The 24791-nt window shown below is 34.8% G+C and overlaps 1 protein-coding gene across 1 annotated transcript; it reads left to right on the top strand.

The window, feature by feature from the left end:
- The first annotated feature begins 7884 nt into the window (after positions 1–7884).
- On the top strand, positions 7885–12535 carry LOC116160457. Its single transcript, XM_031473650.1, has 3 exons — positions 7885–8348; positions 8490–8803; positions 9908–12535. The coding sequence occupies exon 3, from the start codon at positions 10222–10224 to the stop codon at positions 11854–11856; it is 1635 nt and encodes a 544-aa protein (XP_031329510.1). The 5' UTR covers positions 7885–8348; positions 8490–8803; positions 9908–10221; the 3' UTR covers positions 11857–12535.
- The last annotated feature ends 12256 nt before the right edge of the window (positions 12536–24791 follow it).

Here is a 24791-nt window from a genome sequence, read left to right as displayed (position 1 = left end):
TGGTACATCCGATGCATGGAGACAATATTTTTTAAAGAAAGAAGAAAATCAGAAGAAAAACGAGGAAGAAAAAGAAACACGCAAGAGAATACGAGAAGAAAAAAAGCGAGAACGGGAGCAATTGCCCAAGAAAATAAAAAAAGCAACCAAGAAGAAACACGAAAAAACAGAGGACGACGGAAAAGAAAAAACTGAAGATGTTAGCCTAGAAGAAGAAGCAATTGATAATGCAAGCAAAGATTTCGGAATTGGTGATTTTGTTATTGTAAACTACCTGGACGATTTTTATCTTGGAAAAATAACAGATGTGAAAGACACAACATATTTAATAAGCACCATGACGAAAGCAGGACTTGATAAATGGAAGTGGCCGAAAATGAAAGACGAGATTGATTACGAGTCTAGTGAAATTGTTTGTAAAATCAGTCCACCATTAGAAGTCAATAAAAGAGGGTTGTTCAGCGTTGAAGAAATAAATGAATACACATCCTAGAACTTTCAGGTGAGGATTTTTAAAAGAAATAGACATTTTCATAATTAAATCTTAGTATTTTATCTTTGTTTCAGATAAGCATGTCCAGAGGTGGGCAGGAATTAATTACTTTGTAATTTAATTACTTTCGGAGTACTTAAGTACCTAAAAAAGTGCCCCTTGAAATTAAAGTTTATTTTTGTAACACGTGACATTCTACTTATTTATTACTTAATACTGCTTTGTTCCATTTGAAGAATGTTTATTTTAACTCAGAATTATTGACATAAATGTTTTTTCATGTCCACTAGTTTTATTTGAGTAAGTACTTACTTAAGTACAATTCCGAGCAAAAATACTTTGTTAAGATTAGATGTCTGAATAATGTTCAGTAAATGACAGATTCAGAGCCACTGTCGGATTTATGGGCTCCAGAGTGTCAGATTTGTGTACAAACTTCAATTTTGAGTGTCGGATTTAGGTTAAAAAGCAGATCTCAGAATTCTTCTTATTTTATTGATTTAGAGATAGAAATGTCCGAAATGAAATTTTACACTAAATTCTAAAAACTTTCGACTATATAAGTAACTCCGCTATTTTAGATAAGCTTTTAGATTTTATAAAATATTCGACGAAAACCCGCAATAGGCACCTTAAACTGTCTGAATTACGGACATTTACCTTATAATAATTAAATAAAAATTTGGACTTTAATAAAATGGTAATTTGGGAAATAACTTACCTAATTTGTTTAGAGGTTCGAGTTTACGTAAATCAAAATCCTCGATACTGCTTATTGCTGTCAGGAACTCATTGTTGTCTGAAAATCTTTCATCCAGTTGAACGAGCACTAAGTCGATAGTTTCAAAGTATACACCTTTCATTTGTATTTCACGGTCTTCTTCAATACCAGGTAATTTTGCCGTCACAACAAAATCTTCTAACGCAGAAGTAGGTTTCCTTTTCCTTTTTTCGCTAACATTTATCGCAACATTTTCATCAAAAGGCAAAAGATTTTGTGCTTCTACGAAGATTTTTGTAAATTCGCTGGGCAATCGAAGTGATTTAATTTTATTTTTAACACAATTAATTATAACTATGGCGTCCTTAAGGCTTGTCGAACGTCCCTGCAATGCAGCGTCTGCTGGTTCTAATAGTCCCAATATTTTCTTCATTAGTACCAATACGAATTTAAAATCAGTGTCAGTCTCTAATATAACTGATTTTATTCCAATGCTTTTTGCTATGTCTTTCCCATCAAACGACCTATTTTGCACAATTTCATCCAGTGTCTTAATAATCTCTTTATAATTAGAAAATATTACTTTAATAATAGCCAAATGGCCCGACCATCGTTGCTCAAGGACACGGACAATAGTTTTCCCCTCATAGATTGCAGATATTTTTCCATGTTGAAAAAAATCATGAAGCATTATGCACTGGTCGAAAAATATTTTTATTATATCAATTTCAGATACCGTTTTTACGACAACCAGATGAAGCCTATGGTTATAACAATGAATGTATGGAATGTCTCGTTTTATTTCTTTTTGAATAAGAGCAGACACGCCACCCTTTTTTCCACTCATGACGCTTGCTCCGTCATAGCACTGACTCAGAAGATGTGTTCTGTCTATTCCATTGTCGTCGAGAATCTGAAGGGTCATTGCTGAAAACGTTTTAGCGTCCATTTTTTCTGTCATGTAGATTCCTAACAATGATTCATGTACGATACCATCTTTTACGTAACGGATGCCTATGGACACATTTTCCCGATTATTCTTGTCTCTTGTACCGTCCTCGAGTAAGGTAAACCAAGGTACGTCTGAATTTTTTATATCTTCTACGATATTTGCCCGAACCATCTCGGCCAATATTCTGATGATTTCATTTTGGATCTCTGGTGAAGTATATTTTGCGTTTCGGGGTATGTGCTTAATGCAATCAGCAAGTAGTTGATCCTTTCGAAGAGTATATTTGAAAAGATTCATAAATAAACCTCTTTCTGCCTGCTCTTCAACGATATAATTACCCCTTAACGCAAGTTCGTTTACTGCTAAAAACTGAACAATTTCGGCTACCGATTTCACATAATATCGGTATTTTTCTAATAAATCACTATTAATTAGGGTTGAAGCTGCAGTGCCAGTAGTGTCTCTAAGAGTCTTTTCTTTCCACATATGCATGGCTCTTAAATGAACTTCGCTTTTTTCGTGCCTTGGAAATCCGTTTTTGGAATCCATGGCATTCTTCCAATGTATTGTGTGATCAAAACTCTCTAAACCTTCCCCATATAGTTTTTATTCGTTGAAGTTTTTTAAAAATAAAAGCGACTATAGTTTCGGCGTACTGCCATCATCAGGCGACTAGAAGTTTATCACAATATAGCAAATTTTGAAAACATTAAGAGCTAGTACTTACTGTAAAATTTTACAGGAAAACGGTAAGTTACAAACGTTGAAGACGAACATGTTGTTTATTAATTATTAACTGGCCGAAGCCAAATGAAACAACCTGAAGGGTGGTTAAACCGGAAAGGTTGTCCTAAGTTTCAAAACGAATTATTATCAAGCCTTGTTAAGACAACCAACCGGAGGGTTGAATTATTACATTAAAAGTTGAAAGTTGAATTTAACACATTTCAAAAGAACCGGGGGAAAAAATAAACTTATAAAAGTTTTGAAACTATTGAGATGACTACATATTTAAATTATTTAAATAATTGTGCAAGTACGCTGGCACCAGTAAACTACCAGCCTAGTAAACTAGTCGGTAGTGAATGTAAACACACCACAGAAATAATGATTTTATATAAAAAGATCGCGACAATACTACTGGCATAGGGAATGTAGCAGTGGTGTATTTACACTTTACTTACTAGCGACTAGTTTACTAGGCCGTAGTTTACTGGCACCAGCGTACTGGCATCGTGTCAACTTGCGACAATAAAACTAGCTAGTCGAAAAGTATACGAGATCTCCGGTGAAGTTTTCTCACAAATTCAGATCTGTTCTAAATTTTGGAGCGTGACTAACATTGTCAGTTGTCACTCGACAGTGATAGCAGAACTTGCGCGACACAACTTGCTAGTCTATTCCCGCCTGTATACCTGGATAGTGTGCTAGCAGACAGTAACTTACATGAGAAAACTTGCCAGCCTATTTCCGCCTTAATGGACATGACTGCTTATCTGTCAACAGCTCATTGAAAATGTGACATTGTAAACAATGTATACAGGGTGAGTTTTTTTTTTCATTTTAAGCATTAGGATCTCGGAAACCGTAAGACATAGGGATTCAGTTAAATGAGGAAATAGTTGTAGTTTTAAGAGCTTATTCAAGATATTCTTTTGTTTTTAAAAAAAATCCACAGTGTACTAGATATGAGCGAAGAACAGATGTAGTGGTTTTTCATTTAACTGTTGTAGAATCGAATTTTTTTTGTTTACAATGATATAAGGTTCATTGTACTTACTTTGACATATAAACATGATACAGAACTGTTTGTATTATTAAGAGTAGTAAAAACAGATTTTGCCATGGGAAACATTTTTGTTCTCTTAAATTACTGTCTATTATAATATTTAACATGCAGTTAGTTGTGCGTCGGGGCACCGTTGTGTTGAAACCAGCGTAAATTACGTCGTGTTTCCAAATCCAACCCATACTACATATCTTGAAATTCATTTGGTAGAAAATGAAGATAGCATTGGCCTGTCCAATTTTCGTCGTAAATGAAAGGTACCTATCTCACTAGATATTGTTTTCCATGGCCAACTCTGTTTACTTACCTCTCAATAAAACGAAAATTACTGCAGGGCGGTTATTTATTAAAGTACATTTATATCGTTATAAAGAGAAGAATTTGTCCTTTTTAAAAATGTCAAAGCCAACTATGACTACCATTTAAAAAAATTAAAGTTTGCATTATAACTCAAAAATTGTAAGATCTAAAAATAAAATAGTATGTTCATCATATCAAGCATTAAAATGTCTAAAACTGTTATTCGTGTCATTTTGTTGTATTTCTAATAATAACGATTCTACAACAGTTGAATGAAAAATCACTAAATCTGTTTTTCGCTCATATCTAGTGAACTGTGGATTTTTTTCAAAAAACAAAATCTGGTTTTATGGTCTTATGGTTTCCGAGATCCCAATGCTTAAAATGAAAAAAAAACTCACCCTATATACTTCAAAAATGCCTTGTGGTGAATTGTAACGTATTTACATACATACGATACGGTTGTGCTATGTGTACTGTCTCACTTTCGATGTAGAGAGTATCCAAAAGTTTATAACTTGATAGTTTTTAAGGTGGTAATTTTTTCCTATTTACATTATAAACGTAGCGTAGGTAGCATAATGGAAATTGTTGAAAAGCGATGATCGATTTTGTAACAAGAAGAAGATATGGATTTAAGATTTTATTGTTTAAAATACGTGCTTCCCATAAATATTATCAAAGCCATAAAAAATAGCCACATATTTCAGCTATAAAGCTTTCTCAAGAAAACCACTTCCGTAAAAAATTGTTTTCCTAAAAAATGGCAAACAAATCTTTATGCATTCACAAGTTTTTATACGTTGTCAGTTACATTGTGCAAACCTAACACATGAGGAACCACCAAAACCGTTAATTTACTTAATGCGATAACTACATTTAATCGAATTTCTGTTCAAAGCTACAGAAAGGAACCAACTAATCACGTCCTCTCTACCCTTAACACGTATAAAATTGATTACAGCAACTGCTGAAGTAATTTAAGATATTACCCTTAATTACTCAGTTTTCTATGACATTTTCTTAAACCTTTGTCGAATGTATCATGATAGAAAAAATAAATGCGTTCTGTATTATTTTTAAAAGCCTGCTGGTAATTTCAAAAGGGTTGTGAAGTCAATAGTCTTTAATCAATGTCATTTCGAGATTGAGTACAAAACCACCTTCCAAATGAACGTCGAGATCAGACTAGTTTTTACATACTCAATCTAATATCATTAAATGAGATCTGCAAACGACGGTCGTTCTCAATATCCCGTATAATCGATGCTGTGCAAAGACAGTGTCTAATTTTGCTTTACCTTCAGTATACCGTACAAAAGGAGGTTTATGGCATCCTTTCAACTTTTTATATGCAGATGAATCAATAAACTTCGTTAAAATGCGTAGTAGGAACTTTCCATGTTTGTATACAATTTCCTTTTTTCCATACCGTTACCAAATCGTGACATTAATTAGAAATATAGCGGGCTTGGGCAGTCTAGGTACATTCTATGTAGTATTTGGAAATCAGGGAATGGCTCTAGTGAGTTACTTTCATATTATTAATATGCTCGCTCGTGAATAATTGTGGTTTCGTGAGATGACCAGTCAAGATTCTAACGGATAATGGGACGTCGATTAATTAATCACTGGTGTAACCTTTACACAAATTGAAAAAATTAGCAGATGAATCCCGATTTCGAGCCGCAGAATTATCTTGATCTCTATTGTATGTTTGGGAGTCGATTTATGTTGTACCTTTACACAATTGAATATTTTAGTTGCAAGGGATTACAAAAAGTTAATCATTCCGAATTACTATAAATAATGGGTATAGTCTTCGCACTTAATCCAGTTCTGTAAAAAAAACAAGGTTGATGCGGTAGGTAGTTGACACATTTAGTTTAAGATAACAAATGTGCTGCGTGGGAATTTCAGACACATTCTGCATTAGATTAACAAAGTAGATTAGATTTGCTCTAAAAGTGACAGCAACAGATTGTCCACATCCTAATTCTCAAAGGTTTACTATAAAGGACTAAAAAGAAAAAGCCAAGTCTTATAAAGTCATGAAAACAATCACAAAAGGGACGGCGATTGTTTTGTTTTATTTTCACTAGCGAAAAGGACGAAAACGTGGGACACGAAAGTTAATTTAATTCGAAATCGTGTGATTTTGTACGTAGAAGCGTGTAAAATATTCCCTCTAGAAAAAAAAGGGGAAAAGATAAGGAACGCAAAACAAACCAATAAAATAAGATATTCGTAAAGTATCGCACAAAATCGGAAAGCACACCATCTGTCCGATTAAACCGTACGTGATTACATCACTATCTATCTATTTATTAGTAAAACATGGTTGTATTATCTGACCAAAATAAATCTTCACCGAAAAGGATAAACGGTTCTCTAAAGGCCTATTCCGCTGCATTAACCAAATTGACATTTCCAACCCCCAGCTATTTGTACATTTCGTAGAACTGACAATAATTAAATTAACCGAAAACAAATTAAGGAGTTTCCAAAAACATTGAACTTGTGTAGCGAATTATACAAAAACGAAATTTGTATTTATATTTTAGTCATTTGAACCCTCTTTCACATCGATTGACACTTATATTTAAATTTTTGTTAAGGAAACGGAGCATAGAAGTCGAGTTGGGAATTTTGTAATTCACGAGCACTTTGTATACGTCAACCTCAACATGAAAAACTGAACGGAATTGAGAACGGTCGTTACAAATTTTAATAAAGATTATGTACCTAAGTTTCCGGTGTTATGAATTCGTCAATTATACAATGCGAAACTTGGTTTGCCGGCCTTTCCAGTGGAAGTAACTAATATTTGTTTATCCCCGAAGATTTGTTATTGCAATGCAAAAGACAAAAACACACAATCAGGATGGTTTGTTTCGTTTTACTGCATTCAGCTTATATTAATAATTTGAGGAATTGGGGAACAGTTCGAAACTTGTTAGACATCCCAAAAGAAACTTTACTTCCACGCTTACTTTTCTCTTTAGATTTTTGTTCGCGCCCTAAGGACTTATTTCAACTCTACGAACCTGTTTAAAGACCGTCAAGCTAATTATTAATGAAGCAAGGAAATTATCTTATGGAGAGGAAATTTGCAGACTATTGAAAAAGCAAATTTATAAACGGTGGATGGTAGAAGTAACAGAAATTTATAAAACCTCTAAGGTCATCAATAAAGATAAATCTGAAGTTTTTCTTTTTGGTGTACGTTTCTTAGCAATAGAATGTTTGTTATGTATCCTACTGTAGACGGTTGGATGGTATGTGGGAATGTTATGACGATCAAAGAAAAGGATACTTAACGTCATTATCTTCTGAAGTTCTTACCCCTCATATCCTAATTTTTTTTTTTTTTTTTTTTATTAATATATTTAGGAGCCCCTCAATTACATAGATTATTGGTGCTCCGGCTTGGTAAGTACAATACGTGAATACACTAGTTTATGCGATATGATGTGGTAAGAAAGATAACATTATGAACATTCAGCATGATGGTGAGTACAGTAGAGGTAATGATGTAAATTACAGTTAAACATATTTCACATTGGTAGGTACCAGAGCTGTTGTACTGAATACCAAAAGTACTTGCAATACGTACTTCAGTACCAAAAGTACTTTAAGTACTTTACTTTAAGTACCACAAATTTTCCGATACTTATACTTAAATTTTTAAGTACTTTGATTAATACTGGTACTTAGTACTTAAAAGTAGTACTGAATATTCCAAAGTACTTAAAATAGTTGCTTAAGTAAAAAATTACTTTAAGTATCCAAAAATACTGGTACTTAACACTAATGGATTGAGTACTTAAACTTACAAGTACCAAGGTACTTAATATGTAGGTACTTAAGTACTTATCCTATTTATATCAATGCTTCATTCGAAAAATACTGACGTTAGAGAATATAATCAGGTAGTCAAAACAAGAGCTTACATTTTGCTTAGTTGCGCTGCGCGTTTAAAAATAATTCCTTACTCATTTTTCATCTTTCGTTTCTGTGTGATCGATGGCGAAGCAGTATTATTCCAGTCGTCGTGTTGTGTAATTTGTAGAACGGTATAAGTAGTATATGGGTGAGTACCTTACCTTTATTTTTATAAGGTTTAATAAAGTCTAAGTAAAAATTAATGTCCTCTTGCTTTTACTGAGATTTTTTTACTAATAAAGAATGGGTTGTGAAATTGGTATTCATATCCATTATTTTGCTTTTCTAGTTTGATAATATATGGACACATACAAATGTGAAATGAATGCTTATGATGATGACATGGACAGTCTTCCTGACCCATTTCATGCGTCTGGAGAAGACGATTCAGATTATATCCCTGAAACCGAATCAGCAGACAGCAGAAAGCAAGTTTCGCTCAAGCACTACTTTGCGTCCTCATCGCGACCAAAGCCGTTACCCACTACAAGCAGTACCTGTACCAGTGACTTAAGCAATAGCGACGAAAGCCATGGTCAATCACTAAATAAGCACAAACTTCCACCAATTCTGGATGGCAAATTCTTCCAAATTATTAATACGGTATGTCTGTATGTTGCGCTTGAGTTGTGATTGTGTTGCTATGTACTAATTTCTGTAAATCGCAAATGCTGACATCTATTCTATAAGGTGGTATAGGTTAGTAGGTACTTAGGGGAGTAATTAAAGGGATTCTTCTGAACAAGAAAGGTGTTAGTTTGGCATAATTTGTTCGCCTGATATCCAGGGCTGCAGTCGAGGGTATACAGCGTATACCTTCTGGTTGTGATCGACGGATTAGCGTATACCTTCTTATAAAAAGAAAGTACACAAAATAAGTCCTGAAATAAACGAACTATGAATCATGTTAGTAAAATGTGTAAGTCGGCCTTTCCTGAAATTTTGCTTAACAAAACAAACAAGGCACCCCTTTTGTTATTTATTGCAGGTCTTAGGTACCTATGCTTTATGACATGGCATTACAATATCCCTCGCTAATACAGTAATACCTACAAAGAAGATCTTAATATAACAGGTTGCATTGCAGGCGGCGGCCGGCATGGGAAGATGTTTACAATTATTATTTAAAATAACAGCGTAATCCTGTACTAATTATATCACTATAAACATCTTTTGATTAAATCAGACAAAAATAACCGATTAATCTATCATCTCAACCACATGCATTAATTTTTAATCCATTTATTATAGTTATTACAAATGCTAAATATGAAATTATACAGCCGTTTTTATAGAGTAAACCTTCTGATCATTTCGATGCGTGCACAGTATACCCTCTGCTATTATTATTATTACTTGTTGGTTGCTTGAAGCCCCCTGGTTCCTGCCTCATCTTCTTTAGCTTCCGGCGCGCTGCCCCTGAGAGTTTTTTAGGCTCTCCAGTATCAGGTGTCCCGGGAATAGAAACAAAATTTCTACCCTCTGCTAATTTTACGACTGCAGCCCTGCTGATATCAGTATCAGCTTCTGGTTACAACCGGTTCACAAAAAGTGCACCTACTTTATATGCGATGTGATTTTTGCATGTTACCGTGAATTCTGAGAAATAAAAGCATGTGATTGGCTAATCGAGCGTGATTTCTTACAAAGCATAAGTTAGAATGCTAGCCACTTCGCCAATATTACTAATTTCGCTATTCTTTGTAGGATGAAGTGACCCACCACATACAAGCGCAATGCCAACTCTGCTTGCCAAATAAGGCGATAATTAAAGGTTCTTTGAACATTACCACCAATTTTCTCAAACACCTTAAAAAAAAGCATTCAAATAAGTATGATTGCTACATTCAATATAAAACAGAAAAGATTACTTTAAATCGTCAACAGAAGCGTACTTTAAGTATTAGTGACTCCTCTGCAGAGAAAAACTTAAAAAAGCAAGTAACCATTCATTCAGTTTTAAAAAAAAGCCCACGCAAAAGTTGTTTGATGAGAGAATAATAAAGTTTATAATTGACACAATGTCACCAATTTCAATCATTTCGCATGATAGTTTTAAAAACATGTTCGAAGGTATGAATGTTCATATTATGGATCGCTCAGTAGCAGTTAAAAAAATTAATGTAATGTATGAGAACACTTGCAATGATCTGAAACTGGAAATTTCTAAAGTAGGCCATGTGTGTACCACGGCAGACATTTGGTCTTCAAAAAGCCGTAGTTTCTTAGGCGTGACTTGTCATTGGCTCAACGAAGATCTGCAACGACGTTCTGTGGCCTTAGCATGCTCAAGGTTTGCGGGTACACATTCTTACGATAGGGTTGCTGAGGCTTTAGATGATATACATAAACGGTTCCATCTTGATACGAATAAAATTTTGGCCACTGTGACTGACAATGGTTCTAATTTTGTCAAATGTTTTAAAGAGTTTGGTTGTAACATCGATACAATAAATGACGAATATACTGGTATAGAAGAAGACGACGAGGAAGATAATTCTGATACGATGAAACCTTGCATTCAAAGTGACGATGAGTACTGTACGTTTTTAACTCTTGATTTAAGCGAAACACAGGTGGACGTAGAAAAGAAATATTTACCTCAACATGTGCGTTGCGCGTCACATACCATAAATCTTATAGCCACAACGGATTATAATAATTCATTGAAGATATCTAATGCACTAAGACTAAAAAATACACAAATTTTTTCCAAGTGTTCTAAGTTATGGAACAAATCCGGTCGCCCAAAGTCTGCAGAAGTAATCAAGCATTTTCTCGGTCACAATTTGACTATCCCAGGAGTTACTAGGTGGAATTCAACATATGATGCTGTATGTAAAATCGTTTCTATAAAAGAAAAATTAGCCCCTTTGTGTGATAAGCTCATGATACCAGGGTTTAAGCAAAGCGAAGTATCATTTCTAGAAGAATATATCACAATCATGCAGCCTCTTGCAGAAACACTGGATTTCCTTCAAGGGGAGCAAAACACATATTATGGATATTTGCTTCCGAGCTTAGTGTCCATGAAAACAAAACTGCAAAAAATAAAATCGTCTGGAAAGATAAAACAACTATATTCACCTCTGGAGGCAATAATTAATTCCGTTGAGCAAAGGTTTAAAGATATATTTTCCTTGAACATGAATTCAAAAACTGCTGTGATTGCGGCAGTTGTATGTCCAAGATTTAAAATGAGATGGTACAGTGCCTTTAAGGTGACTACAAATGATATTCCTTCGTTTAAAGAAATCCAAGGGTGGGTCGTTGCCGCAGTCGAAAGTTTTATAGAAGAAATAAAAAAAAAAGTAACAGTTGTATCGGAATCAGATGATCCTTTTTTCGATTTTCAGGAGGACGAATCCGAAATAGAACTACCAAGACTGAAAAATGATATAGATGCTAATACAAATGCTTCCTTGAGCGAGTTAGAAGTTTTGAAATATTTGAACGATACAAGAATTACTTTAGATATGTTGAACGATTATAAATATATCAAACAGGTTTTTTTAAAGTTCAACACAATTTTACCATCATCGGCGTCCGTGGAGCGCCTCTTTTCTTTTGCTCAAATTGTGAACGCCCCAAGAAGAAATGCTTTAAGTGACCAAAACTTTGAAAAGTTGGTAGTCCTTAAAGCAAATCTCAAATAAATGTTTATTAACTCTCGTCTGAAACTTGGCGAGGTGCTTTACTTTAAGGTAACATAAAACGTTTGTTGTTTCTTATACGCTAGCATTTGGGCCGTTCCCAAACGCGCATGTTTATTTGTTATATTGGACCTTTTCACTCGAAGCAGAACACCTTTGATAAGATTAAAACAAATTAAATTATATTAAGTAATACCTACCTTGTTTAATATTTTTATCAATTAAGTATTGTTTTTAAAAAAGGAAACAAAGTATAGTTTCCCAAAACGTAGAATTACATTTATTCCTATTTCCTGAAGATATCTTATTTACATATTAATACTTAATGTGTCTTGTATTGTATTGTATATCTATAGCTATGTGTTAATAAATTTTTTTTAATATACAGCGTTTAAACGTAAATACTGGTACTTAATGCTTATTAAGTACATCGATACTTAATACTGAAATACATTTTTATGGTACTTGTAACGGCACTGTTCCTGTACTCAGTAATTACCAATACTTAATACTTCAATCCTTCATTTAAGTACCGTGAGGAGTACTGAATAGTCTGTACTTCATTTTGTTCTATTTAAGTACTATGTACTTAAAATTTTAAGTACCGCTTGAAATATTGGTACTGGTACTTAATACTTGTTATATTTTTCTATATACTGGTACTTAATACTTCAGTACATTTTTATGGTACTTACAACAGCTCTGGTAGGTACATGATGTGTTGGTCACAGTCTGCCGAACAAGTTGATGGTTTTCAGGTAGGTTAAGGCTTTATGTATGTTGTCGTTTCCCAGACATTCCGTGAGGGTAGGCGGTAGTTTGCATGTTATACGTTGTTGGTCGAAGCTTCTACATTCAGTCAGTATGTGTTCAATGGTAAGTCGAGTACCGCATGTGGTGCATTGCGTTGGCTCAATTTTTTGGAAGATGAAGTCGTGTGTCAATAGGGTATGACCGATCCTTAACCTTGTGGCCGCTACTTTTTCTCTTCTGGTTCCGTTCATTTTCCATGGTTTTAAGCTTGGTTTTATTTTCCTTAACTGATTATTGGTAGTTTGACTCCATTGGTGTTGCAGTTTTTCTTTCATTTTTTGTTTAACTGTATTAACGAGATCCCTGGATGGTATAGGGAGGTGAAGTATGTCGGTTAGAGTTGCTCCTTCTTTTGCCAAGGTGTCTGCCTCTTCATTCCCTCTAATGCCGCAATGAGATGGTACCCAAAGGATGGTTATGGTATTGGATTGTGTGAGTGATTGATGTATACTGTCCTGTATTTTCTGGATTATGGGATTGGTGGGATACGCGGATTTAATACTTAGGATATCCTAATTTCTAGTTTGTAAAGTTGCTTTAATGAATAAAACAAGTTCCTCATTTCTCGTTAGTCTCTTATTAGTTTAAAGTGAAAAACGCATACAGAAACGATGTACGTATGTATGTACCTTAACCTTCCTAGTTTTCTATCTTGGTCGGCTCGCTTCTTAATATCAGCACCTCGGGGGTAAAGTGTATTAAGTCAAAAATTGAAGTTTTACAGAAAACATAATTATAGATTTTGAAAATATAATAAATTACGCCAATTTTTCTACGATTTTTGTAGAAATTTTTTACATTATTAATTATAATTATATAAAGATAGGTCTATATTACATAGAAAAAAAAGGTTGTTCTTGTATCCTAAATTTTTGAAAAACTTGGCTTAGTACTAATACAATTTTTCAAAATTAGTGACTTAATACTGTTTCGAAAATGTTTTATGGTTGTGAAGTAAAATCTTAGGAAAATAATTGTTCAAAAGGTGAAAAACTTTAACGAACACTTAATTTTTATTCAGACTTATAATATACAGTTCACTACTATGGCAACGTGGGCTAATATTTTACTGGACATGGAACATAAGATATTATTGGAAACTATCATCTAGGCGTTATCGTCATCTTCATCAACTTTGTCACTATGAAGTAAATTTTTGTAAAATCCGTGGAAAACCTTGGGCACCCATCTAAGAAGATTTTGTAGATGTTTGTGTTTTTTTGTAGAAATCGGATTGGGTCCATCTCTTAGAACAGGTAAATCATCTGCTGCTAACGTGGGATTACGACGATTCCTGTTCAGATCCAATTCACAAAATTCTTCATCAAAATCTGTCTTGTAAAACAGTATTCCAGGATTTTCTGATCGAACTTGTAAGTGTACTGCCTTACTTATTAGAAATTGTTCGCCATTAGATGACTTCTTTCTGGAAACATAGGTAGACTGTTGCGTGTTATACAGGCTTTTAAAATTTTTGAAGTCATCTGTTTCCATCCCAATTACCTTAAAAGGGCGTCTGCGGCTTGCTAGTCTGGCAATTTGTTGCCAGTCCCAAGGTGTCATTATCTGAAATTGGGATTGTTTTTTTGATTCCCTCTCAATCATTGAATGGTCAGCATCCGCTTCAAGATGCGTATGTCCTCTCATTAAAAACTTATGGTTTATAACTTTTACATCTGGAAAGACTTTCAGCATTTGAAAGTAACATATAATCATGGCTAGATTGCGATTTTGTGATGGACAATTGTCCGACCAAATTGTCAATTCACTTTCAGAAAGGTTAACACTTTGCGCCCATTTAAAAAGACATGAAGCCATTTCGTTGACTCCTCTTCCTGCGACGGACTCATCCCACATGCAACAAAAAACGTTTTTATCAGATGCATCATGTATGGTGTAGTTAAATGTCCAAAGTTTTAGTGCGTAGAAGCTTTGGCATTTTTTAAAAGTAGTGTTGGTAAACACTTCTCAAGATCGACCATTAGAACCTTTATTCTGGGATTTTCTTGAGAACGTTCTTTATCCTGTCTTTTTAAACGATATCTTTTAGAGACTTCTTCTAGGTGTTCATTGTATTTTTGCTGGATTAGATTTCGATCATCTATTGACGAATCTTGAAGTTTAATCTGATAACTGTCACATTCATCGCATGTATCATTAGCAGGTGATTTGAAGGCGTAGTTAAACTCTAGATTGAAAATTTCATTGTAAATCCATTGCTTCGCTACATTTTGTTGAGGTATGTTTTGCTCTTTGCAGTCTTCAGTGTACAGTTCATACATTCGTGAAATATTTAGGTGCGGCCCCAAATATTTTTTTACAGTTTTTTCACGTTTATAATGAGAATCTTCAACGGGAAATTTCAAGATATGCTGCCGAACACTGTCTCTGGTGGCTTCATTAATTTTGTTTGGTGTCTCCTTTCTTCCCCGTTTATCTTCAACCACAACTCCCCCGTGTCCCCTTTTAGTTAAGGCTGTCCTCACAAAAGTTTGGGATATGTCAAGTGTATGCAAGAAAAATGTCTTGCAAACCGGCAGACAAGTATTTTTTTTACTAAAAGAATAACGAAAGGTTTCATTTCTTACTCCATGCCGTTCACCAGTTCTTTCTCTTCTTGTCTTTACCTTTTCTGCTTTGATGGACGAAGATACAAATTGTCGTTTCTGATTTATATCGGTTTCTACAGACCAAAATTGTTGTAATATTTGTTGACGTTCGTTTTCCGTGAAAATTTCGTAACACTTGAGTTTGCAGGTTTCCTTACATGCAGGTCCCAGTCTTCTAGCCTTAATAGTTTTATTTTTTTTTAAGTATATTCTTCACCGGCAGTCCTTTTTTGTTTTCTAATCGTGGACTTCCCACCCTTAACGTTTCTTTGTCGTTTTCGTGATTTTTCTTTATTTCCAGTTTCGTTTTCTTTTCGTTTGTCTTCTTCACTTGTGTCTATTGGTTCCGATTCCTCATAGTTAGGGTCGGCGTCAGAATCGTCTATAATACTATTTTCAGAAGAATCTGGTCCTTGTAGATTTTGCTCAGTATCATTTCCACTAGGTAAATTTCCATCAATGATACTACCTTCAGGAGAAACCTGCCCTAGTACGTCATTATGGTGAATATCATTTCTATCACTTGAACCTTCATCTTCGTCGTTTCTATTTATTGAATTGCTGCCTAAGTCCAATTTCGGTAAAGTACTCGCGCCTGTCAAAACAATACATTGTGTTAATACATTAACTACAGTACAACCGAATAAAGTTACAAGTATCAAGTCATTTTTGAAAATGCGATAGTATTAAGTCATTAAATTCTAGAAAACATTAGAGATCTATAGTATTAAGTCAACTGAAGGTGACAAAATAACAACAAAGTGAAAGTTTAGTCTGGCAGAAATAACCAAATGTTTACACCTCTTCGTTAGGTAATGCGTTTGAAACGTCCAAACGCATATTTGCCTAGATGTGTACAATAAACAATCGATTTCACGTCAAAGAATCTTAAATAAATGTTTGAGGTAAAAAATACTAAGTCAAACAACAACAAACAAATCACTACAATATTACGGAATTCGCCTTCCAGTTGTAGGTATTATTTAGTTGAAAAAAGAATTTATAATTAAGAAATAACAGTAAGAACACTTACCAGTGTTATCTTCCGCCGGTTTTGCGTCTATGTGTGGATTTTCATCATAATTATTTTCATGTATTTGATCTTGATGGTCAGATGACTTCTTTATGATACGAGCCAACTCACACAGGAGTTTTCCTCGACTCATTTTGTTATTGTAACTTAAAATTTAACGCACAACCAGAGACGTGTTACGTACCCAACTACGCATTTCATACTAACTAAAAAACGTGGCGCGACCGCGACGGGAGGTAAACTGTATCAAATGACTTAGGACAGTATACTTCTGAAACATTTATTGACCTTGATTGACAATACGGTTACGGAAAGCGCATCACGGGAACGGTTAGTAAAGGGACTTAAAACACTTTACCCCTGCATAGAGAATACTATTTCAAGTGACTTAGTACTAAGATTTAAAAAACAGGAAAAATTGACTTAATACATTTTACCTCTGAGGTGCTGATATGTGTTTACATTTATAGGATTTCATTGTGTTTTGTCATACGCAAAATTCTTAAAATACGAAAATTGTGTTGGGAGTCAAATTAAACCGTCATATTAATATTGGGCATAATATTAATACACAGTAATATATTATTTAAGGCCGGTTCTACAATTACACCTCTCGCAGAATAAGATATTCTTGGAATAACGCCATAGTAACAAGTATCCCATTAGTTGACGCAATGGTAGCCAACGCAACCGTCAACGTTTATTCTAGGTATAGGTTATTCTCGATATATACCTGCATTGTAGAATCGGCCTTTAGTGTCATTAAATATAAAAGTGGAGCTTCAAACCTACAGCACTAGGAATTACTAATGTAGCACTAAAGAATGAGACACCTCACAAACATAGTGTCTTCAGGGTGTTTGTTACCTTCATAGAGAAGTTATAAAAGTCGTCATATTCTTCACCCGTTGGGTGTTGCTACCAAAATAATTAAAGCACCAGGAAGCACTAAAGAATGAGACATCTCACAAGTATAATATAGTGCTTACAGGGTGTTTGCTAACTTCACAATAAAGTCGACATATTTTTGGCCCGATAGTTGTTGCTACCAAAATAATTGAAGCACCAAGAAGCACTAAACAATGAGACATATCACAAGTATAGTACTTTCAGTGTGTTTGCTGGTGTGAATGGCGAGTGTTGCTGCAAAATTAATTGGAGCATTTAGAAGCACTAACGAATGAACCATATATCGACGATAGTGCTTCGAAAGTGCTTGCTAGTGTGAAGTGGACTAACAATTCGGTTAAGTCAATGCTGCTAGGTGACAAGAAAATTAATAAGGCCCTAGAAAGCACTAATGAATGGGCCATACTTCACAGAGCCACGACGGAGTAGTAAAAATGTTGGAAGCAACATAGAGTGGAGCAGAGACATTGGCGAGGAACAAGCAGAAGCGGGGTGAATTTTGGATTGTAATTTTTAATTTAGACATTATTTTGATTTGATAGTTGTATACAGGATGGTACAAATTCGCGGCTTACCATTGGGATCTCCGAAACAAACCTACACGCTCTTTAACCGTTGCGGAATTAGCAGCCTCGTTTTTACGTTGTCACCAGTATTTAAGGGAACACCACTTACACTCTTAACACAGTGTTTCCACAATGTCTCGAAATTGCAAACCCCCAAAATTAGACACTAGTATCATGAGGCCCCAGAAACAGTTTCAATAAAAAATAAAGCAACTATTGCGTTTTTTAAATATGTAATTTGTAAATAATAATTAATAGAAGACTTATGAATAATAAAAAATAAAAGAAAATACAATAAATACATTATAAAACTTACAAATTTTCAACAGTTTCAGATTTTAATGAGAAGAATGGAACACTGGTTTTTCCTGTATAATTTTTTGTAAATCAGGTCTAATATTTGAAATTTTTAACCTTATATCTGAAGCAACATCCAGTCGATTTCTTTGTTTTGATTTTAAAAGAACGTATACAGAGTAACCCTATTCACATAAATACGTCGTGCAAAAAGGAATTAAATGTTTCATAGCCTTTTCGGAGAGCTCGTTGTAATCAGAATTAACTTTAATCCACAACTGAATTAAATCGTTGTCGTTAAAAATATCTTTCTTAGAACTGCTACAAGACAGGTCGACGAGCTGATCTTGTTTTTCTGTAAGACTAGCGTTTTCTTCAATTCTGGAGGTAGCGAACGGATTACTAATCCAGCAGTTTTCATTATTTGGCGCCGGAAAATATTCACGAAAACTTATAAGTATAACTATATTCCGCAAATGCTCACAAATTATAAGTTGAACCTCTTGTGGTAAAATTTCTTCCCCGGATTTCAAAAATGAATCTAAAGTCGGAAATGTACTTAAAGATGATTGTTCCACACTGTTGGCCCAAATTTGTAATTTTTGTATGGTGGCTTCTATTTTTTCTTCAGTTTTAAAAACAACTTTTACCCTGTAATTGTAAATTCAGTCCATTTAAAAAAGGAAAAATATCGGACGCACATCCAAGAAAGATTGTTAAGTCGTTCAGCTAATTCAAATTTATTGTCATTTAGAAAAAGTCGCACTTCGTCACGCAGTTCAAAAAATGGAGCCAAGATCTTTCCCCGAGATAGCCATCGTACTTCTGTATGTAAAAGGAGTTGAACGTGTTCACTGCCCGCTTCTTCACATCTTGCTTGGAAAACGCAGGAGTTTAACGGTCTGGCCTGAATAAAATTAATAACTTTAACGACTTCGTCCAAGGTTGATTTTAACGATGGCGGCATTTTTTTGCAAGCTAGGGCTTCCCTATGGATACAGCAATGAGTCCATATTATATTAGGTGCCACATTTTTTACTCGTGCCACAAGGTTAATTTTCCCGACATAGCACGGACTCCGTCTGTACTTAATCCAACACATTTGTCCCTCAATATATTATAGTCCGAGAGCTAGCAAACATTATACCACCTGACATTATTCCAAAGGTTCACGATTTTTATTTAAAAGTACTTTACATACACATTATTAAATCGGCCGTCTGCCGGGTTATATTGGCAGCGTTAGAGTAGGGCGCGCGCTCAAATTTGAAAAAAATATCGAGAAATCACACGATTTCTTCCAGGATGGGAGATGTCCCATTCGATGCACAATGTTGTTATATCATTATCGAGTGCTTGGTTGTTCCGTCTCATCGTCGCTGTGTGGTCTTTTAAAAGAGCCGCTTTTTAACCAACGGTCCATAGTTAACACACCAGTCACTATTAGTCACTAATAAACCGAACAAATGTAGTAAAAGATTGTATCCGCTTCCAAACCCGCTCACCTTACCTTACACTGTACAGGTTACAATACTCGTAAATAACTAAGCTAAGCTAAGAGAAGAAAAATGCGTCGACACATTGCCACGCTCGAAGCCATGACGTGTCTATGTATTAGCACCGTTGCCAGATCAACCATTAATTCTTAACATGAGAAAAACTTTAGTGTCAACGCATTTTTCCCTATTCGCCTATTTTTTTTTTCTTTTTATGTCGTGGGTTCGCGGACCCCCGAACAACATGTCGCGGACCACTATTTGAGAAGCACTGCGCTAACATAATCCGCTTCTTCGGGAGATTAAAAAAGCACCGTCAGTTACAATTCCATTTGATAATGCCAGCTTCGAAAGAAAGCGTCCCCCCTTATGCCTAAAATAACCCGAACATCGTAAAACACCTTCTCTCTTAACAGCGATAAAACACGTGCTTTAATTTATTTACTTCTAATAAGACTCCTTTATCGCAAGCGACCAGATGTAACCTTTTTTAAATAATCCAAACTCGACCAGATATGTCTTATTTAAAGCATTTTGCCTAAATTGAATAATTACAAATTAAAACAAGACAATAAATAATACACAATGATAAACAATTCAAGTGCATAAACCAATTCTGCGCTTATTCGTGTGATAATCCCTCGGATTTACACTTAATAAATTGAAATAATGGCCCGTATGAATAAAAGTAAGCAAATGCTTATACTTGCAAAATTCAAAGTAAATACTCGTAAGTGCCCCTTCATACTGGTCTGTTTAGCATGGTTTAGCAGCGCTGCACTGCGTCCTGTCCTTCTGCTTAGAAGCGCTGCTAAGTCGCCCAGTGCGAAGGAGCACTTACGAGTATTTACTTTGAATTTTGCAAGTATAAGCATTTGCTTACTTTTATTCATACGGGCCATTGTCATACGCAGGGTGTCCCGTTATTATTTTTGGTTTTATACCAAAATAATGCCTACATGATGTTTTTATACAACAATCCCTAGATTAAGTTTTGCAGTTGTCGAGATGCGAATAAACAGAAAATCCTTTTTGAACATCTATTACGAAATGGCGAGGAACACATAGGAGCGTTTCTTCCAAATTTCCTAATATTCATTTTACATTCGCGGCAAGGAATTACGGCGGCTTCTAGAGTTCCTTTAAAAAGGTACTGCATTCCACATCATCAAAGTGCTCTGCTTGCATGCAAAAAATAGTAATTCTGACATTATTCAACTCACTCTGTGTTACAGTATTACTTTTTAGTTTACTTCATTCAATACACTCAATTTCCTAATTCTGATCTTAAAACCATATTGAAGTTATCTGATGTGACTCCGTCACATTTGCGTTCCAAGTTTTCATGACATTCAACAGTTGCCACATGCGTCTTATTACAATATCAGCGCGAACCATAAATAATAAATGTGAACGTGACGTAAATTAAGTGCAAACAAATAATAAGCTTCTGTTGTACAGAAATTCAAAGCCAAAACAAATTCAAATAGTCCTCTTGAAAATGCTATAAAGCAAATAACGCGTTTTGTTTGTAAGCTGCGCTACCTAAATCTCGCAGACAAAATCGTTGTTGCACGGACAGCTTTTAGTCGTTATCTCGATTAAACACTTATCCAGATTTATGGTGTTCCCTAAAAATGTTTTTATTTCCCAATAATGCCTTAGACAGCTTTTAGATAAATACTTTTTATGAAATTAAATTACGTTTTTGATATCTAAATCTAAACAATAAATCCTCATGGTATATGAATCATTATTGGATATCGTCTATAAATCCAAGTCTATGAACTACTACAGCAAACATTATATCGTTTAGAAAATTTAGAGTGTGAATCACGTATTAAAACAAAAAGGCATAATTTTGATGTATAAATGAAGTGATGTATCTCTCCGAACTGAGTGATGTTATATTTATTTTTACTAACTGTTTAGGAATTAGTAATTTGATGCAAAATGTGATGTTTTAAACTCCATAATTAGGAGTACTATAAAATGTCTTACAATTAGATCTCTACATGATAGCCGTACCTAACTTAATGTTTTGAATTGCTTTTTTTCTTCATCGCAAACCAAGTAAGTGATTTCACGAAAGTGACTCTTACAATACATACAAAAGACGATTTGTATTAATTATGACTTTTAAAGAGACGTCTTTCGCGACGAACTGCGTTTTTTTCTGGTAACGCCAATCTCATGTAGTTACCTAAGCTATTTTTCTAAACTACGCCCAGATATACGATAAGTTTCTGTTCGCATTTATGATACGATACATTGAATTGTTCCATGGGAGTCGTACAATAAAAAAAGCTGTAAGCCGCGTTCGTCATTAAGCCTCCCCTAGCGAAATAATCCGCAAATGTTTGGTTGAAACGATAACATTTTATTTTAATTTTTTTGGTCATAATAGAATTACATACAAACGCATTAAGAAAAATGAGATATATTTTATATTGCTCAATACCATTGTATCTAATAATCGCCCTTAACAATACCTGACAAATTCCAGACGATGTGTATTTTGACAGTTACTAAAGTTTATATTCCCAAACGTTTTATTTTTCTGTTTTGATACATAACATTTATACAACAAACAAGCCAATCGCCTTTAACCACACACAGAATAGATTACTTTGAGCTGCCATTGTGAACGTAAATATAACTTCGGCTCAAAGAGAACGTGCTGGAAAACAAATTAAGTAAAACGCAACAGGATTTTTGACAAAACATCAGAATAAGTGAGGAGGCGCATTTTATGTCATACTAGCGCTTATAGATAATTGTAATACTAAGGGCCGGTTTTACAATTACACTTTTACGGAGAATAAGATATTCTTGGAATAACTGCCATAGCAACATGTATGCTATTGGTTGACACAATGGTAACCAACGCAACCGTCGACATTTATTCTAGGTATAGCTTATTCTCGGTATATACCTTCATTGTAGAATCGGCCCTAAATAAGAAATGAATTGGTAAATCAGAATTTTATATCATTAAATTCTATTATTTGTCATTGTTTATAGTTGCAATCATTTTCACCAAGTTCGCTGTGGACCAAGTATTCAATACTGACAGTGGTCGAAGTGGAAAATAATTATTGGGGGTAGGTATGGATATTACACTTAATAATACTAAGAATTTATTGAAACTGAATACCTACTTATACATACATACAGCATGAGGATCTTGAAAACGGTAAAAGAAGTGGCTTAAATTAGGAAAAAGTTGCACCCCACTTTGTAGAGCTTAAAAACTTTTTCCTATTTAACCTATCTTTTACCATTTTCAAGATCCTCATGCTGTGCATTCTTATTTAAGACACGGTGTATTTTTATAGAAGAAAGAAATATAGAAAAAAAGTATAATTACTGCGCTACTTATGTGTTTCCAAATGGCTTCATATTTCGAAATATGTTTTATTTGTTGCCGTTTTGGGCATCCTGGTGTAATCCCCATCCTGTTTTCCTGATGTAATCCACGATGTGACATATTGCTTTGGTTTAAATAGCTGCAGTGGAGGACCAACACATTTTATAAACAATTTCATATTTCATATTTTTTATTTGTGTTGAATATACATAAAGTATTTACACACGTTACAATAAGCAAGAGATAACAATCAGATATAACACACTTAAACAAAACATTTAGACTCTAAAAATTCTCTGGTAGAGAAGAATGCTTTTCCGATTAGCCACTTCTTTACTGTACGTTTGAAGTTATCATACTTCAAAGTTGTTATTTTGTCGGGAAGATGATTATAATAATTAATAGATTGCCGACAATTACTGTTTAGGGTTCTTGTTAGTCGGTATTGGTTTGTGTACAACTTATTTTTTGATCGGGTGTCATGAGAGTGTAGATCTCTATGTTGTAAGTACTGGTCTTTCCTGGTATGTACATATAGAACGCATTCTAAAATATATAGTGACGGAAAAGTAAGGATTTCGAATTTTTTAAACAAATCTCTACAGTTATCTCTGTATCCGACATGACCTAGAATTCTTACCGCTCTTCTCTGTAGACTAAATACCCTATGACTATCTGCTGCGTGACCCCATGCAAGTACAGAATAAGACATTACAGAATGACAGAGAGCAAAATAAACAGATTGCAGTACCTTACTAGATACCTCATGTTGCAACACTTTTAAGATATATATATTTTTGGCTAGTTTTTGGGCCACTGTATTAACGGGGTCTTTTTATTTAGTTAATTTAGAATTTTTATGAGTCTAGACTCAGAATAACAGATAAAAATTTAAAACTTTCTAGAAGGGGAGGGAAGTCAACCCATTGTTAACGATGGGTCTCAAGCTTAATGTTCTGCTGCTTGGTTAAATTCTTTGAGCGTTTGGTAACGTTCGGGAACGTGGTCTGGGGAATTAATGAAATGTGAAAAGTTCCATTTTGGGGAGAACGAGAGTTCACCTTTCCATGTCGATATTTCGTCACATATCTCTTGATACGTTGGAAATCGTAGTTCCGTCAGAAATGAAGGGATTTCGTCCATCATTTTGAATGTTCCGGGGAGGTATTTCCTCATTTTGTCGATATCATCTTGGGTAAGAGATTCAGCATATGGGAGGAATGTAAAGAAAACGTCTCTGCACAAGTTATAGAACTGGAGGTCTTGTCCGCATGAAGCGTATGCAATTCCAATTGCTCGCATTGACATGTATTTGTCTGCGTAGCCGTGTTCTGGATAACATAGTTGAGCGAGGAGTTTACCTATGGGCCGGCGGGGCCTTCCAAGATTGCATTCATAAGATAGTGTCTGAATGTATTGTCGTTGGTCTGTGGTAACGGTTTTCTTTAAATTTAGTTTCATTCCGTATTTCGATTCAGCGAGGAATTCAATAAATCTTTCTGTGTCCGCAAGGGACCAGTGTGTGAAAGCGGAATTGTCATCACCCATTATGAAGAATCTGACATTCATGATCTGTGTGGATGTGAATCCATACTGGAGCATGGCGTGTATCATAACAAATAAGTTACAATAGCTGTCGAGATACTGTGTGTTAAGCATACCTGATGGGATGCCTGCATAAAGCCTTCGGTAAGCGTAACCGTCCTGAGTTAGGAAGGTCATGTCTTTGTACCAATAAACGATAAATTCTAATAGATTATTTAGAATCATCGCCATTCGGTCAGGGGTCAGGTTTATGTGAGTTGGATATTCGAAGGTCTCGTGGTATCCATGATTAACGATAAG

This window comes from Photinus pyralis, unplaced genomic scaffold, assembly GCF_008802855.1.
Source record: "Photinus pyralis isolate 1611_PpyrPB1 unplaced genomic scaffold, Ppyr1.3 Ppyr1.4_LG1, whole genome shotgun sequence".
Classification (NCBI taxonomy): domain Eukaryota; kingdom Metazoa; phylum Arthropoda; class Insecta; order Coleoptera; family Lampyridae; genus Photinus; species Photinus pyralis.
Note: the sequence above shows the minus strand (reverse complement) of the source record. Positions and strands in the feature narration are given on the sequence as shown.

Excerpts from the sequence above, each read along its gene's own strand:
- LOC116160457 (XM_031473650.1), top strand. The coding sequence starts at position 10,222 with ATGTCACCAATTTCAATCATTTCGCATGATAGTTTTAAAAACATGTTC.